At 41.8% G+C, this 19,205-nt stretch overlaps 1 protein-coding gene across 12 annotated transcripts in view; it reads left to right on the top strand.

Moving 5' to 3' along the window:
- Positions 1-19,205, top strand: part of smoc1 (SPARC related modular calcium binding 1) — a 62,614-nt gene that overhangs the window by 37,283 nt on the left and 6,126 nt on the right. For 4 of the 12 annotated variants that reach the window (XM_078277062.1, XM_078277060.1, XM_078277065.1 and 1 more), the window contains 5 exons: positions 6,661-6,853; positions 10,362-10,480; positions 14,628-14,733; positions 15,305-15,549; positions 16,335-16,368. In XM_078277062.1, the coding sequence (XP_078133188.1) occupies positions 6,661-6,853; positions 10,362-10,480; positions 14,628-14,733; positions 15,305-15,549; positions 16,335-16,368 (697 nt within the window). Of the gene's footprint in view, positions 1-6,660; positions 6,854-10,361; positions 10,481-14,627; positions 14,734-15,304; positions 15,550-16,334; positions 16,389-19,205 lie in introns of all 12 variants that reach the window. The other 8 variants (XM_078277071.1, XM_078277070.1, XM_078277066.1 and 5 more) reach the window with 3 other exon arrangements.

Here is a 19,205-nt window from a genome sequence, read left to right as displayed (position 1 = left end):
GGGTAAATGTGGTGGAGGAAGTGTGTGAATGAATATATCGGTTAGCTGATATATGGGACGGATGTTTGTCTTTTATTAAATAGCCTGCAAAATGTGCTTTCAATTGTTTTATTCGCACATTTTCATTTATTCAAGTCATTGTTCAAGTAATGTCTTCTAGCTTGCCACTGAGGTGGTTCAGTTGAGTTTTAATGCCCCATACTGTAGTTAAAGTAGTAGTGTACTGTAGTTATCATTTTTAATTTGACTGATGTTTGCTGAAGATACACAGGGTTTGAAAATAAACATATTCATTAAAACAGATTTTCAATCAAACTCCGTGTCCCCAGCATCAAAAAGCTATGATCAAATTAGAGAAACTACCAAATGTTACGGGACGCGAGGTTAGCGCTTTCTCCCACCCAATAGAGCACACAAACAGTTGATTGTAATATGGAGTTTCCGAGTATTTGAATGATGGCGATGTGGCAGGGGAAACTGTGGTCAGGGCAGCATTGAGGATTGTATTTTAGATGAGAGAGATTCACGGTGACAGCTCTTTGAAACTTCTGTGGAAACACCAGCTTCCTGTTTCCAATTAGCATCCGGTGTCCTCAAAGTACAAGAGACAAGGCCGACTGGGGTAGGGGGGAGGGGGGGTGTATGTCATCACGTTTGAGACATGAGCGATGTGTGTGTCTGCAACTACAGCTGCATGTGATTGCATACAGTGTGTGTGTGTGTGTGTGTGTGTGTGTGTGTGTGTGTGTGTGTGTGTGTGTGTGTTTAAAAAGGAGATTGTGTTTGTAAGTGAAAAACACAGGCATTGGATCTCCTTTCTAAACACACACACACACACACACACACACACACACACACACACACACACACATTTTCATGTATAGTACGCATGAATATTCACACGTGTGAATATGCATGCGTACTGTACATGAAAATGTCCTGAAATGTGCTTCTGTGTGTATGATTCAGAGTTTGGAGGTATCAAAGGACAACTTAAGTGTTCTTGTACTTTGGCATTTTCATTTTGGTAGACCTCAATATATAATATATACAATGTATCCACTACATTTTAGAAAAAAACTTGATAGCTGTACTAACTACAGCAGTTATGTCAAATATTCACATTTTACATACAACATAAGATAAACTCAAACATAATCATTCTTTTTCTGTCCTTTCCTTCTCCCCAATTACTTTCTTTCCAACTTCCACCGATTTCAAAACGTAACCTGACTCTTCTTGGATTACGTTCTGTTAGAGCTGGAACAATAGGTGGATTAAATCGATTAGCCGATCGACAGATAATTTATTGGCAACCATTTTGATAATCCATTACTAGTATGTTTCAAGCAAAAATGCTGAAAAGATTCTGGTTTCAGCAGGATTTGTTGCTTTTTAATCGTCAAACATAAACTGACTATCTTCGGGTTTTGGACTATTGGTCCGATAAAACAAACAATTGGAAGATATTAAATTTTTAACATAAAAAAAAAAAAACATCTAATAAATGAATCCTATTGGTAATAATGGGGAGTTAAAGCTCCACATTTTTACTTGTTAACCTTTTGTAAACGTTTAAAACGTGGCACTTCTGCTTTTAACGCACAGTAGAATTTAGATTTATTTTTTAAGGATTTGAATGCTTCTTCCATCACTGGTGTGTAAGTTGTGTTATTCATTCTCCTGATAGATGCCAGTGATTTTAGGCCCAAATCCAGAGTCTAAAACTGTACGCAGACAACAGGAGTGATAGCCTGAGAACACAGAACTTTCTTTCTCTTTTTCTTCCCTGCTAAAAATTGCAAAGCAAAGAAGTGTTGGTGCAACAAATCCTCAATATTTAAACTCTGTCTTTCTTTCTCGACACGCTGGAAAACCTGAGTGCTGAGAAATCAGCCCTCCTGTGTGCACATGAACTACGTTATTCATTTACTGGCCTTCTCTCTGGATACCCCATAATTATGATTTAGAGCGATGTGGAGATCATGTTAGTGAAACGTGTTTGCTTAGGCAAAGCGATGCAAAGTCCATTTTTCAAAAGGATGCTTTGTTGCCAGACTTTGACATGCTGTAGTTCCAATGTCCTAAGGAGGGGGAAGCGCTCTGTCATGCAGCTCATTTATATAAGTGTGTGCAGAACCAGAAACTCGTCAACCCCCCGCCCGCCCCCCCCGCCCCCTCTCCTTGCGTCGGGGCAAACAAAAGAAACACAAAATGTTGAAGGGATATAATGCGATCATATCTTCTAACAGCATGATTTTGTATAAAACTCTGTATTCTTAAAGGGATTTTGTTTCTTTTAATCTTATTTGCATGTGTAGTTTGAGGCAGCACGACTTTGTGTTTCGCTCTCCAGCATGATAAGCGATGACAGTGACTGGGGCCAAACATGCCAACGAATGTGTTGAAAAGTAACGCGATTCTGTTGACAATTGCGTATCCATTTTATGAGTGAACGCTCCATCATCGCTGGTTTTGTTGCACTCCAGGTCATAAACACAGACACATGCCCCTACATACCTACTCACAGAGTTCCCCTATTACTAACACTTCCGCTATTTTAACTGCAGAGAAGGCCTGCTAGAGACAATATTGCAGTGATTAGCCCACAGCTGAAAGCCATTGGAGTGAAGTGAAGAGGAGAGAGCGCTGGGTGGTGTGGGGGTAGGTCCAGAGAAGGAGGTATTAGGATAGAGAGAAGTAGAGAGAGAAGGAAAAGGAAAGTGAAGGAATGAGAGACAAAGGCTTAGAGGGGTGGGAGGAAGGGATTGGAAGTGTGATAAAATGTGTATTATAGGAAGGAAGAGAAAGAGAGAAACTGAGAAATCTGAAGAAGAGAAGACAATTTCAAAATGGTTTCAATTGGTTCAAAGCCTGGAGGAAGAAGGCCAAAGTGAAAGGCATAAAACAGGACAAGTCTGTTCTCATCAAAGATACCGCAGATGTTCGTTCTATGTCCATTATCAGTTTGCCCTGAAGACAAAATTACCACAACAGCGAGCAAATTGTTACAACAGTTCCTGACATCGACTTGTGTGGGTTTCCTCTTTTTTTCCAGGACAATTTGTTTTCTGAGGGTTTGTGTTTCTCATCCTTCTTTTCCTCCTAGGAATAAAATTAAAAAACAAACAAAAATAAAAAATAAATGCGGATATCCAAGGCAGGCAAAGAAGTCGCAGATTGAATTTCAACTCCACACACAAAACCGAGAGGATTACATTGCAAGCATCCAGCCTTTTTCCATTTATATGTATAAAAACAATTTCTTTTTGGGAATCCTAGTGCCTGGCGCCAGCATAACCTCTGTATAATAAACAGTGCTAAATAATTTGGATGTGAAGGAACCTTGGCGAGGACCAGAGCCACAGCACAGCGCTAAGAACACTTGAGTGTGAGTCTTTGCAGGAGAAAGACGTCTTTGGTGTAGGGACACGTTTAGTTCTCTGTTGGCAGACATGCTCAGGGAGCATGAACACCACATCTTACAGACACAGAGACACACACAGACACAAAGACACACAGACACACGCAGACACACAGAGACAGACACACACACACCCACCCTCCCTCCCTCTTTCCCTCCTCAGGTCTGCTGCAGAACCTGCCACCACTGCTATCTCCATCCTTATTACACATTACCATAGAGGATGGCAGAGGACTATTGTGCTTAAAGAAGCTACTAGTCTGTCCCATTCTTCATGAAATTCTGCAGTACTCACTAGTTTTACTGAAAATTGACATTACGTGAAAGACAGATTTAAGGAAATCAATTAGTATTGTGCTTGTGTGTGCCGTGGATTGAGGGGTGTATTTACTCCTTTTTGTCTGACATGTAGTTTATGGATTGCTGTGGTGAGTGCTCTGCTGTGTTAGCATTAGGGAGACATACAGTATCAGGCTGGCCAATACAAATACTGCGAGGTAGAGACTCAGATGAGCTGAAGGCTTAATTTTGCAAAATAGTCTTTACATTTTTTCTTTTTTTTTCTTTAATTTGTGTGTACTCTTTTAAACTTGCATTCGGGGCTTTAAATTGACATTGTAGTTTACTAGCCCATTTGACTGGTGATGAATGAAGCAAATAACAGTGCGTCTGTTTGAATCGGCAGGCTGCAGAAACGATGCGAGAAGTCGGTGTTGCCAGATTGGTCTGTTTTCCGCCAAGAAATTTGGGGCGATTTTGTGTGTGTTTGGATTGGAAATGGAAAATCTGTATCTGGCAACACTGCTTATAGTACTTATCCTACATTTCTCATGAACACTATTTTGTGACGTGTCATATGACTAGGCTACGTGCCTAGTGCGTGTGGTACTGGTTACTAGCTAAGCTGAAACAGAAGACGAATGGAATGGCACGAAACAAACCAGAGGTGCTGAAATTAAGTAGTAAAGCTAGTGCTAGTGGAATTGGCCACTTGGGGGCAGCACAAAAAGCTGAACATTGCTATTCACACAGAAAGCAGGCATGGAGCAACATTTGCATTTATTTTAATGTTGTTTTCTGGAAACCCGACGAAAGATACTCCAGTGTTCACTCTCCTTTTAGCTCTGTTTGGGTCTCCACTAACTCTTGACAATAATGTCCAGCTCTTTTGCTAAATGTTCTATTTCCTTAGCTAGCTTGCTGCACCTGGAAACAAGTTTTATGGGAGTGGTGATACTGAACTTCTTGTTGTCATCAGAGGGAATACGCGGAGGCTCTAGCCGAACATCCGCATATCGCCAATTTTTGGTGACCGTGGATCTGCGCAGCCACTCCGCTACCAGTGGTAGCGTTGCGATCTACCATGCATGAGTGGAACTCGTCCATGCGGATAGTATAAACAGACCTACGTTTCGACCTCTAGGGTCCACAGCTCTTTGTGTACGCGTCCGTTCCAGAGTATAATGGAGCAACCCCTTTCAAACACAGGCAGTCATTTGATTCAATATTACGCAGAAATAGATAATGACCAGTTTAAGTAAAGGACGTGAATGCTTCCTCCACCACTGTTGTGAGGCAGAGAATATTCTAGTCCCATGTCTAATTTCACAAGCTCCTTTCCTGATGTTGTTTTGAATCAGGCAGCGACTGTGCCATATTGTCCTAATTATGCTTTGGTTACTGGAACTGTGTGAGCTGAGACTACCGGCACTAATGGCTACTAATGTCTTTTATCAGCTCCACAATGTGAAAATACCTCACTGCCATGAAGAAAAGGCTCCAAACGGTTAGTGTGACCCTCTCATTGTGGCTCAGTGCTTCACAGTGCACTTGAATGAAGAATGGATCAGGAGTGGTAAAAGAACACTTCATCGCCATGGTTATAACTTTAGCATGCCGCTCTGTTGTACTTGCCCTAAGAGTGAGTGATGGACTAAATGGATGCGAATGTAAATACAGTGTGGTGGGAATAGGTGTCGCAGGAGCATCTGTTGAGGGCCGAGCGGCTGTTGTTGAACAAACAGATGTGACAGATCGTGGTGGGTAAAGTCTTGCTGATACAACCCGAGGAATGACTAGTAATGGTTTTAATGGAAGGACCAGTCGAACATGATGCTGGATACAGAATGGTTGATAGAGCTTTGTTTGTGTCCAAGATACACAAGTGGTGGATAGCAGCCAGGTTTCTGAAGGAGTGTTGTTGATGTCCGCCCAGTCCTTTTGGGGAAAACAAGCAACCTTGGATGATACGGTCACAAACTTTTGACAAAAATAAATCTTTAATCAAGATCCACTCACTTGCTTTTTCAATAGCTTTCTTAGTTGTCACAGAGATGGTTCAGTTACCATCAAATGTCCTGGTTGTAGCTTTTTTCTGAGTTTTGTTTTTGTAAAAATTCAAAAAAGCTAATAAGTGGACCTTGAGTTGAGATATTTTTTGTCAAACTACTACAGTATTTCCAAGGCCATGCTCAAAATGTCAGTTGTGTTTCACAGACATATAGTAAGTGTACCACTTTGTCCAAATGGAATGAAAACACTCCTCACCCCGACATTGAACTTTGTTTAACAAAGCGGTGAAGAATGCCTGATGTCCAGTTGCATCATTGACCTACGTAACTCTGTTGCCCTTCTGGCCATACACAGCGCTTTTCTGCTAGACAGTGTGTGTAGAGTGCAGAGTAACTCTTCAAACAGCAGCAAAACAAAACAGACATGACGGCCAAGTCAGCAGCAAAAAATAGAAAGGCCAAAATATGCAACAGTTGGTCTATAAAGTGACATGAAGAATGATAAATAGAAATGCGCTTTCTACCAACCAACCAGCTCAGTGTGGAGAGCAAAAGAGGCTATAACGCATTGGTCGAAATGCAATCTTAGACACTCCCAGAGGCTAAATCGTCGTCAGACCAATAACCAATGGGTTCCGAACTTAGTAGCTGGCCAATAAAAATTGGTTGACAGCCAATTACGAAGATGGGCAATTTCAAACTTAAAATAGTGAAATACACGTATAGAAACATACCACTCTGTTTAATAGTTGCTAAAACGCTAATTTTTTTTTTTAGCTGTGACATGATTATCTTGAATTTGGTAAGATATCCAGGTGGTCAACAGTCTTTCATCTTATTCTACACCAATCCCTTATTAATCTTGTGACTGATTATCTTGTTTGTGTTTTTCTGGTTTCCCCGATTGTGGTGCCTCCGTATTGAGTGTGTTTCTCACGGTTTTAGAGAAAGTTCCCTCTTGTGACCAGGAGCGACAGAGCGCACTGGAAGAGGCTCGGCAGAATCCTCGTGAGGCCATTTTCATTCCTGACTGTGGGCCTGAAGGCCTTTACAAACCAGTCCAGTGCCACCAGTCCACAGGCTACTGCTGGTGTGTTCTGGTGGACACGGGACGACCCATTCCTGGAACATCCACCAGGTAATACAAGTGGCAATACAGTGGCTTGTTTTGAGGTGTCTCTGCCAGTAAAGTCTGTGAATTTCATTTATAATAAGACTAAGAGTCTACAACCATAGCAGCTCTGTAAGGCTTTACTTGAGCATGTTTCTTCAAGCTAAATTCCAACGTCAGCATGCAACAATGCTAACATGCTGATGTTATTTAAGTATAATGTTTAGCATGTTCTATATCTTAGTTTAGCTGGTAGCATGCTAACATTATCTAATTAGAATCAAACACAAAGTGCAGCTGAGGCTGATTGAAATGTTATTAGTTCTGCAGGTATTTGGTCATAAACCAAAGTATCTGAGTTTGACCGAATTCAATTTTGACCTGATGATGGCGCTCGATAAACAAGTTAAGGGATCAACAACGTTATTAGAATTACCCTAAAGGGGGGGGCATGGATAGCTGTAGCAAATGTAATGGGGTAACACTTTATTATAATGGTACATGAATTATCATTAATTCATGACTTCATGCATGAAAAAGCATGCATTCATTAATGTAGTACTTCATGAACTTTCAGTAATGTACAAGAATTAATATCTCATGCATGACTTAATGCAGGAACAATACGTTAATCAATGCATCAATTAAGGTATTTGAATCATGATTTGTGAATGATCATGTCTTCTCCAAAAAACTGACCAGCAGTCTACATATATTCTTTAAAAAATGTAATTGTTGTTAACATTGTTAACCAAACATGACTTTTTCATAGCTTTATCATGTTTGTGGCCCTTCAAATAAAGTGCTGACTTGCTCCATCTTTAACATTGATAAATAAGATATGATTAATGGTGGCATAAAATTAAATGGGTTGGCAAAATGATACTGAGGTCACTACATTTACACAAAATACAGTATACTGCAGATGCAATTTTATAGTTGTTTTATTCACAACATAAGGCACTTAAACAGTAATGCCTGAGAACAATGCTCACCCAAGTAGGATATTTATGAATTTTACTTTTTACTAACTTCTAAGTGTCTGCCCGGGCCGGGTTTGGACAGATATTTAGAAACGATGTTCAGGTTGGGGTCGGGTTTGGTCTCATCAGCCCGATAAGCCATTGAACATTTAAAAATAAACAGCTTATTAACGTGCGCTTGTTGCCCCGTTTGCGCTGATGCGCTCATCTGTTGACATTTCCGAATGCCCTGCAGTTGCTTAACAAAAGCGGGCTTTCCACACTTTACATGTACATGTGTCAGTAGTATGAGAAAAAAAATGAGATTTTAACTGTGTCGGGCTCGGGTCGGGCTCGGACATAAATATCTTAATGCCTGTCGGGCTCGGGCCAGGCTCGGTTACTGCTCTGTCGGACGCGGGCCAGGCTCGGACAGAAAAATGCGGCCCGATCCGCACTCTAGTGTCTGAACACAAGAAATGTCTTGCCATTTTTATTTTATTTGAGGGTTCACAAAGATTGGGGCATATGCCACCATTAATCATATCTTATTTATTAACGTTAAAGATGGAGCAGGTCAGCGCTTTATTTGAAGGGCCACAAACATGACGAAGTAATGAAGAACTAATGTTTAGTTAACAATGATTACAACACTACAATTCAGTTTCTTTAGCCTGTCACTTTAACTACAGATTTACCTATGAAGAAGACATGAACATCATTAATAAATCAGAAATCACGATGATTGAAATACCTTAATTGATGCATTAATTAACATATGTTTCCTCCATCAAGTCATGCATGAGAGAATATTAATCATGGTACATTACTGATAGTTCATGAAGTACTGCATGAATGAATGCATGTTTTTTCATGCATGAAGTCATGCATGAATTCCTGATAATTCATTTACCATTATTATAAAGTGTTACCTGTAATGGCAATCCATCCAAGAGATATTTCACGAACCTCTTGGTGGCGCCAGAGTAAAAGTCTCAAGATCACCAATGTCAGTAGGATTTATCCACTGGGAACCATGAATGTCTATACAAAATCTGGTGCCAATCCATTAAGTAAATGTTGAGATATTACAGGATAAGTTAAAACTTTGACCTGCTGGTGGTGCAAGAGGTTATAAGGATTCATCCTCTGGGAATCATGGATATCTGTACCCAATTTAATGGCAACCCATGAAATAGTTGTTGATCTATTTTAGTCTGGTCGACCGACCAACAGACCAACGTTGCGATCCCTAGAGCTAACGGCTAAACACTACTTTCACTGTTAAGATCTTAAATTTCTTCACTTGGCAAAAAAATTAGCTTCAAGCCCTGATGGGAAAATCATTTAGCTGACCATAAACACTCAGCGTTTGGTATGACGTTTGTTTTCAGTGCAGTTGCTGCTGTTTATATTGCTTTCAGGGAAATGGCGGAGGCACAATGGGTTTCTGCAAGAGCTGAATGTCACAGGGATGGAGAGGAGGCAATGTTGAATAAATAATGCCACTCACGCCAAAGGGAATATTACATCTTGAAACACAGCAATAGATAAAGGAAAAGAGACAGGATGTTTGAAAAACTGTCAGCATGCACCGGTAAATAGAGGAGCTGTTTTTGTTCCTGAAAGGGCATCATCGTTCTCTCTTCACAAGAGGGTTTATGTGGATAAGGATGAGGTGCAGACTATTATAAAGAGTTAGTTTGAATACAAGATAGCAGGTTTAGTTTAAAATCAATAAAAGCGTATTTATAACTGACAGCCCCCCAAAAAACTAAAATAAATCACTTACACAGACCAAATTCTCATCTGTATTTCAGATGTATTGAATGACACCCTTGAGGCGATTATTTCTTCACATAAGAATTTATTGTATTTTGGACTAGACCTCATGTCACTTGTCCCAATTTCTTTCCCCCTGGACTGCAATGTGCAGGGTCATGCATTAGACATCCCTTCTTGGATCAGGGGCCCTGCAGACTGTGAAAAAAGAAATGACAACTTGCTTTTACTTTGAAAAGAGGCGAATGAGACACACATGCTCAATTTTCCATCCTATTCAAGGACCAGTGATACAATAGCCAGGAGAAAACGAGTCATGCCACGCATAATGCCGAACAGTTTGTTATGGCTCTGAAACAAAGCGATGCAAGCGCATGTCAAATCAAATTTATTGATTAAGCATTAGAAAAAGAGATTGTAATCACTATTAATAATTATTTACAGCTCAACAGTGAATACACAGATTAAAGACAAACAAGAAGCCTGAACATGCATGCATGTGTACAAATCCATGCAGTGAAGAGATTAGTGAGAGTGCTAATGTTTTCATAACAAAGACGGACAAAGATATTTCTCCTCCATCAATAATGTGTCCTGGTGTTAAGCTCCATCTCAGATTGTTTTTAAGCCTCAAGGAATATCTTTTGCGGTGCTTTGGTCTTCAGTTTAAGGCTTTGTTCATTTATTTTTATTTTTTCTGATTAAATGTCTCATCATGAACGAGTTTCTCCTTTGATGTCTCAGGTCAATGCTAAGAAATATCCATTCTGTTCTCCTTCTGTCTCATGCAGCCATGTTCCCGCTGTCCTCTCCTCTCTGTGTAACAGGTACCAGACGCCGGAGTGTGACAGCGCCGCACGATCTCGCATCCCAGATATTGAAGATCCTTTCCAAGGCAGAGACCTGACAGGTTTCTTTTTTTCTCTCACTTTTCTCTGGAGTTCTATTTATTTTGGGGGCTTTGGGGATTGCAGAAACATTCTTGGATTCAATTTGTTGTCTTGTGTCAAACCTTATTTTTTAACAAATGAGGAAGCCTAAAAACTCACTGGCACGCCTTCAAAATTGTTAATAACAAAAACTAGAAGGCCACTGGACGAGCGCAGACCTCTGCCAAGGCAATGCCCTATCTCGCAATGTTAACAAAAGTGAGAAATAATTTGTGTATCCGCCTTGTGATTTAGAGCCGCTCCACAATTTGACGGGTTCTTCCTTGGCCCATGCTACACCCTTCCATCAAGTTTCTTGGAAATTGGGCCAGTAGTTTTCCTTAATCCTGTTGACAGAGACAAACTGAACCAATAACGTAACTTACTTGGGGGAAGTAACAAGACCTAGAAAAATAATACATACTTTGACAAGCAACACAAAGGTTGGATTTATGCTTCAGTTTTGCCATTTTCAGACCGTTTGTCTCACTTTTACTGTTACAAAAGAAAAGGCTTTTAGGATGTGGACTACCCGATGTGTTTGGCAAACGTCCCCAAATCCAGTGAAGAGGGAGCAGAGCTGCCAATTTTGCATCCACACCTGGTTCCTACACAATGGACAAGTACTACACAGTGGATGTGCTAGTAGTGAACAGGATTTAAAAGGGAGAAAAACAGTTTCATCCATTTCTTACTCTCTTACTAGAGCCCCATGCATACCGCTACAGCATGTGGATAATAGAGCTCAACAGTGTGGTTGTGGAAGTAAAAAACCTATTAATTCTCTCCATAAGGATTCTGATAGTCAGCCATACATAGTCAGCCACATGTCCAAACCATCCAAGGTAGACTTACTACGAGCTACGAGGTTGTGAAACGAGAGTTTATGCTCTTGTAGAAGTTAGAAGTCCGCATGAAATGTTTTATTCGCAATGTCATAGAGAAGTACTACACTACCCACAATCCTAAGCGTAACGGCGACTTCTCTGATTAGTGGAGCTCGGTGTTACCATAGAAATATTTACCGCACCCGTGAACACGCGAATGGCTGAAGTGAGCTGCTACCACTGACGTCTATGACCGGTTCTGTACACAGTCTTTTCTTTTGCCTTTTCTGCCGTTTACAAAATGTTTTTTTTTTACGCTGAATCAAATGTTTTATGGTTAAGCTGCCTAGACATGATACGCAATCTGCTCTCTGCGCACCGCTAAGTAGGGCACAGAGCAAAGCGCAGCGCAGGTATTCGTCATCAAGGGTGGCAAAGAAGCTATTTCCCGTTGCTAGGTAACGTCATGCTGTTCTCTCATTGGTTGCGCTTTCGAAAGGTCAGCGGCAACTAGGTCAAAGTTGAAATAATTTGAACTTTGAGCGCAGCGCAAATCGGCATATCCGAGCAGGTGCGACGCCAGGGGTAGTTGGCATAGTTGGGCGCCACCGCCCTCCCCATTGGAAATCAATGGAACGGCCGGCGCAAAGCGGTTTTGCCGCCTATCACGTGTATGTGGCTTTATGGTCTTTATATAAGCATTTAATGAAAGGTCAATGGTGAACGTCATTTCTGGAACCAGAGCCATTCAAAAAGTGGGCTGTCACTGTTGAGCTCTATTCCAAAGTTTGACCTGCTGTGCTCAGTTACAGTTGCTGATTGGACAATCGCTGTCCAGGGGAGGGGTTAAGAGAAAGATCAATTAATAGCATTGTCGCTTAGAGACTTGAAAAGGATTTCTCAACCTCACACTAACCTGAGGTTAACACTGACCAGATAGAGGGTTTTTGATTTGGAATCGACTAAACCCCACTTTGTGGTGTTGGGTTCCTTGGCCGCAAAGATCAGAGACTCTCCTCTCAACCAGAGGTCCTAACCTCGGCTCATACTCCTCTGCCCCTGTTACTGCTCACTTACTTTTGTTGCCCTTCTGTTTCCCCATCATTTAAGGTTGCACTGTAACTCTTATTTAATTCCCCATCTGGTGAGTTTACAGAGTCAAGCATGACTCCTGACTGTGCAGCAGATGTGTGGCATGTTTTATGGAAGGTGTGATTGTTGCGGGGTGTGGTGGCGAGGCTGCTGGGGTTGCTGGGAGACCACAGTGTGCTGAGTGGAGATATTTTTACGTACTGTAGAGGGATGTTCTGAACCGCCACAACAAAGCGCAGTATTTCATGGTCGTCACATCAAGGCAGGAGGAGAAAAGAACGCTTGAGAGGGCAGTCTATTAACAGCATGCAGCTACAGGTTCAATCTCGCTGTAGTGTACACAGAGTGGCACAATACCACCTCTGTCAGGACGGGCAGATAAGAGCTCTTCCCCCGAGACCAAAGGCTGGGATCTGTTAACATCCAGTTCAGTCAGTTCAGGAACTGCATTTTGTTTTAAACCTGCATATTAAAAACCTTTGGTGAGAATAGTTTGGTCTTATTTAGTCTATGAACAAATAATTTAGCTACACTGTGTGATACACATCGGCATTTGCAGACACCCAATGCAGTATGAACAGAAGTGAGTGCGGTGCGTGCCCACGCTGTTCATATCAGTTTTAGGGTATATCAGGGATTTATTGTTGAGCTGCTTTGTGATCAGTTTATACTAAAGAGATCTAACGTTGGTTAACCCAGCTTTATCAATTTATCTGTTTAAGCTTCTTTTTTTGGTAAAAATGGATAGTTGTAACTCTTGAAGGCACTAAAGAGTAGCCTGGTTGACACCAGACCCACTCTCAGTTGTAACTGAGAGTGGGTCTGGGGAAGGTTCGTTCACAGCCCATTTCCTAAGGGGCGTCACCAACGGACGCCGCTCAAATGCCTCTGGGCGCAACTGGATAGTCCTTCAACCAATCAGACCAACGATCCGGGTGACGTAGCAGCGACAGCGGCATCAACGGGTTGCTGCGCTTCGGTGGCCGCCATGTTGAACGTAAACAAAAAGCTGCTCGCCGTCGCTGCGCTATCGTCATCGTGTAAAGCCCGCCTCAACGCTTGTGATTGGTGCCTCGATTTGGAAAAAATCGGAAATGGGCTTGAATGGGCTCTTGGCCAGACGGACTTGCAGGCTAACTAAAGATAATTCAGCTGGAAGAAAACTGAGAAGACAAACCTCTGTACTTAGACTACTCACAGCTTATAAACGTATGCAACCTGTGAAGGTGCGCCACTGACTGGGTTTGGGTTAAAAGCCCCAAAAAAGTTGGTAACCTTGGAGCAGCTTTAATGTGTTTTAAGATTAAATCCAAGTGGTCCAGAGCCTGTTTGACACTGCCAGAGGTCCTGCACCACACTGGGCCCTTGACACCTTGCCACATAGCCAGCATACAACATAACAGTTTGCGCTTCATAACACCCCAATTTAACACTTGGATTAAGGCACAGCAAGGCAGTGCTCTCCGAGCTTGTCACGTCATACAAAATGCTAATTGGATTCACCTGGCGGGGCAGCGGACCACCTCCCACAGAACCCCCCTGAGCCAGCACAAAAGGAATGGAAAGACATGAAGACAGTGGAGAACAAGGAGGCCACAAACGCTCAGAGAAAAGGGGAGGAGGGGAATCGGCGAAGAAAGCTTAAGCGAAAGAGAGATTGAAAAAAAAAAAAAAAAAGATTTAGAAGATTAGTTTACTATGCAGCTGCGTTTGAAGTTTTTCCTTTAAGAGACACAATTAGGAGGGAAAAATTTGCACTGGTTTAGCGTGCTTTTAAAGCCATACATCTGGTCAATTAAAAAGAGCTACCCAAGGTGTTCAAAACTGTGTCATAAAAGTTAACAGGTCTGCACTGCTCAACAAAACTCTCTCATCACTGCACACTTCTGTTCTCCCTATCGCCATGTGCCTCAGCTCTGCTTTTCTCACAAAACAGCCAAACTATGTATTTCACCTCCATCGGAAATATATTCATAATGATTCAGCAGTAATTGTGAAACGTAAGCCAATTAAGGGATCTGGTCGTTAAGCTGTGGACAAGGTTTGCATGCTTTCTTTTACTGCGTAACAGCCGGTTTCCGTTTGACATCTGTCACACTGGTTCACTGGTGTCGAGGCTTTAGAGGCACTTCAGCTCCACTGTGCCGTAATGACTCAAATTACTTGTGGAAGGTAATTTTCATGTATTTTTGTCTTTGATTTGTGCCAGGCTGCCCAGAGGGGAAGAAAGTGGAATTCATTACAAGCTTGTTAGATGCCCTCACCACAGACATGGTGCAAGCCATAAACTCACCAGCCCCTTCAGGTGGTGGGAGGTAAGTACTGTCATGTAGCGTCGAAGACACCAAGAGTATTGCAACTGAGCAGGATACCTCATGGCTCATTCTTCATGGAAAACTTTCCCCTCTTCTGGTTTTTCTCAACCAAACCCTTCCCTTTGGGTTTCTGAATTGAACGCTAATATTTTATCTCTGACATGCAATGCACAGATCTTGGCACAGACACTGGCAGGGTTAGCATTCACTTTCCATCAATGCACACTGTCCAATCCATTCGGGAAAGCAAAAAATTGTTTTAAAACGATTAGATTGCAAGCTAAGCTTTAACAAAATACGTTGTCAGTTTGACATAAAACATGAAGTATCCAGATTAACATCTTTTTTTCACAACATGTGATTTAATTTTATTAGAAATCATCAAAAATTGACCAATCTTTGTTGAGTGAAAGTGATGTCAAATGGCAATGTGTCATGCAGGATTAAAATAGTTTATCATCCTAAATGCATATTCAACAGTTCATCCACTTTCCTTTATGCCGATCATTCTACTTTTTGAAACATCCATGTCTTCACTGCCATCTGTTCCTCTAACCCTATACCTAACCAGGTTTGTTGAGCCTGATCCCAGTCACACTTTAGAGGAGAGGGTGGTGCACTGGTACTTCGCCCAGCTGGATAACAACGGCAGCCACGACATCAACAAGAAGGAACTCAAGCCGTTTAAGAGGTACCTGAAGAAGAAAGCCAAACCCAAGAAATGTGCCCGCAAGTTCACCGACTACTGTGACCTGAATAAGGACAGGGGCATTTCCCTGCAGGAGCTGAAAGGCTGCCTGGGAGTCAGCAAGGAGGGTAAGAGGAAAAGGACAGCTGGGGAGAAGCAGATGGTTGAGAGTGGGTTGGCAGGATCACAGAGAAGGGTCAGGTCCCTGGTATGAACCTTAAGGCCACTTTAATGAAAATGAAACAAATCAATTCTCTTGAAATGTCAAATTTAGGATTTACGAGAATAAGGGAGGTACTTGGTGGTGTTAAGATGATCTTTTCCATGAGTTTTTAAAACTGCCAAGTGTACAAGTGTAAACTACAACACACATGTCATAGTTTCAAAAAGAGGAAGGGATAAAGGAACTGTGGTGCATGTGACAAACAGATGTGTTGGCAGTCTAAATAAGGTGCACTCCTCCACTTAGCACTCACTGATGAATATTTAGACTAGGCTAATGTATTAATGGATCCTAGACACTGTCTGAGCCAGAAAACTGTAACTACTCATCAAGTGTGCACAGACTGGTCCGAATAGAGAACATTAACAACTGTCACAGCAGCTCACATTGAGAGGCTGCTGCCAGCTACAACCTGGCATACAGCCATGAGAAAAAACGTGTGAAATGTAAATAGTTAGGAGATGCCCAGAGGTTGTGAAGTACATTTCACACACAAATGATTCATGAAAGAAAAATGACGTAGCTGTGCTGATGCGTAAGGTTAAAAAAAATAGAAAATAAATATTCTGCTATAATAAAAGTCTCCTTTAATTATTTTCTTTTGTGGCATATTTTAGGTTTTGGTGACTTAAAAAGAAGACATTGCCCTCTATTAAGTTTATTTGTTTTTTTTTTCCTCCTTTTTTCCAGGTAGCTCAACGACAATTGGCAACCAAGGGACAAGGCAAGGGACAAAATTGTTCAGTAAGGCAAACTAATACGCTTTCACTAACTCTGGCTGTCTCTGGCTTAGAGTGCTTTAGTTGGCTTTTTATGTAATCCATTAACATGCACATTGGTGACATGCATCGGTCTGGAGTTTGATTTATATGCAAAGCTTTACAGGAGTAAAGTAAGTTTGAGGTGTATGTCCTTTGTATCTGTATGGATGTGCAGTTGTATGTGGTGTGTATCCATGGCTAAGATGGTGTATTGTCATCTGAGTGGTTCGATAAGAGTCAGATCTTGTCTCCAGTGAGTGACATCACATGTTATGTTATGACCATTAAGACAGAACTGACATTGGTTGTTTTATTCTGATTGACAGGCCTGAAAAACATTAAGCCAACTCTTAAGATGACTTTTGTATGGTTGCAATTATTTTCATTTATTTTGTTTATTTTCCCCATGAATCAATCATGTTGTCCGTAAAATGTCAGAAAATAGTGAAAAATGGCCATTATAAGTTGCTAAAAACCCAGTTGTTTCAGCGCAAGAGTATGGTGACATCTTTGTCTTGTTCCTACTTTGACAACAAGAAATTGGCCGAAAAAGTCTGAAATAAACAAGAACCAACAAAAAGGACAAACAACGGAATTATTATAACTTTTAGCTGATTTCTATCTTTTAGTCTGTCTCAGTCTCTTCTCCATCTCTTTCTTCGATCCGTCGGGATCCCCCCTCCCCCTCCTCTCCCCATTTTGCGATTATTGGTCCCGTCGGTGCTGTTGACTCTGGCCACTGGGCCGGTTCAGTGCCCCACATAGCACTGAGGTCATGTATTTACCCTGGGGCTAGCCAGCCTCGCCTGGAGAACAGTGGCTCGGAGCGGGCATAACGTCAGGCCTCTTGGACCCTGCCAGGATAAACACCCCCGGTATTGGAAGAGCAGAGTAGGAGGCTCGGTCGGTTGTTTACACTGTGGTCACCGAATCGCTCACTTTCATGCTTAAGAGCTGGAGGTAAATGGCCTGACAGCTTTTTACGGCTCCTTACGCTGCCACTGAGGCCCTCGGAGCTAGTGATTATTGTGGACAGAGAGACGGTGGAGGCCTGCATGAAAGAAGCAGGAGTCTGTAAGAACATGTGGCTGCATTCTGCCTTGACTAAGATAGACGGTCATTGTGTTCAGGTATGCCTAGTTGATCCTCAATGGCCTGGATCTCTTTAAGTCAAGCTGCCTCTGTCAGACATTAAATCTTATGCTCTGTCGCAGCTGTGGATCGTCACTGGAGTGTTGTTGGACATATTTACAGTTTACATTACGTGCTTTTTTGGTGAAGGACTGTGAGCATGTGGGGCAGATTGGAGCACATCTGTAGGAGGCTCCTCGCTCTCGACACGTTGGCAACGGCAAAGGAAAACATCTGAATACCTTGTGTGAGTTTTGAAATGCTGAAGGAGGGTGGCATCCATCCTCTGGAGAGACTGGAGTCCTCATTATAGATGAGAAGTGTAACAGAAGCCCAGGGCGTTGAATTTCTATTAGGTTAGGCCATTGGATAGCAGCAATGGTAGTTCAGATGGCCCCCAGCCTTAGGTCTCCTTCACTGGAATGAACTAAACACAAAAATGTACCACTGTTCAACTTGTTGCAATGGGGTTTTGACAGCAGGGTTCATGATGTTCTTTTCAAAAGTCTTAATTCCATTTACAAAGACATAAACATACTTGTTAAGTACAAACACATGAGTGTGTGCATGTACAAAGGCTTGCACGCACAAAAACACACCAAACATGGGCATACACAATTTTAAGATATTAGAGGATCTACAGTAAGTGCTTACAGAGGTTTTAGTTTGCAGGATGTATCAGCTGTTGTTGAGCATGAGTAGTTGGGTTTTATTTGCAATATACAGTACGTACTGCTATGCACTACATACGCAGCATGCACAAATTCACACGTAGGCAGACTAAAAGTAATGAATTGACATAGAGGTTAAGAACTGACAATAACGGACTAGTGCCGCCACAGGATCTGTTTGCTGGTGGATAGAAACATTGGCTATTCTTGAACTGCAGTTAGTTGAAGAGATATTTTGCTGATTTAAATCCAGCTCTGTGTAATGGCAGTGTGAGCATTGTGTTCAGATGAACGGTGTGGCTTTCCTCCGTGGCCGCAGCGCACGGAGCTCGGAGCAGCCATGGCCTGCCCGAGATCTGCCACGGTCTGCCGAGATCTGCCGGATGACGCGAAACAACGCTTAAAGTTCCGTAGGGCTAAGTACCAAACTTCGATACTGTTGGGCACCAACCGAATTTCCTCCATAGTATTGAGTATCTTCAAATGCCTCGTCATTCGACACCAAATTATAATGTTAAAAATATCATTTAAAAAATTGGTTCAGGAACAGATATTGAATTCTCTGTACCAATATCATTATTATTTTATTTTTTTTTAACGATACCCAGCCCTAAAGCTCCGTGACTTGGCGCCACAGAGGAAAACCACACACTGTTCATCTACTGTAAACACACTGCCCACACAAAGATGACACAGAGCTTGTTTAAAATCTGCAAAGAATCACTTTAAGATTCATTTATTCAGGAAGTCTCATTGAGATCAAGATCTCTTTTACAAGAACTTTGAGAACAATTTACATACTACATACCACATTGCAGCACAGTACAGAAAACAAGTCTTCCCCAGATTAAAGTTGGTTTGAGGAACTTTAAAAGTCAACCTATCCTGTGACCTGGAGTCATGGTCGTTCACATTGAGCTCAACTACGGCTGTTAAATGTCTTGGCAACTTGGATAGCAAGGGCTTTTAAATTAGAACCGGTATGCTGATGCCTTCTA

This window comes from Sander vitreus, chromosome 20, assembly GCF_031162955.1.
Source record: "Sander vitreus isolate 19-12246 chromosome 20, sanVit1, whole genome shotgun sequence".
Classification (NCBI taxonomy): Eukaryota; Metazoa; Chordata; class Actinopteri; order Perciformes; family Percidae; genus Sander; species Sander vitreus.
Note: the sequence above shows the minus strand (reverse complement) of the source record. Positions and strands in the feature narration are given on the sequence as shown.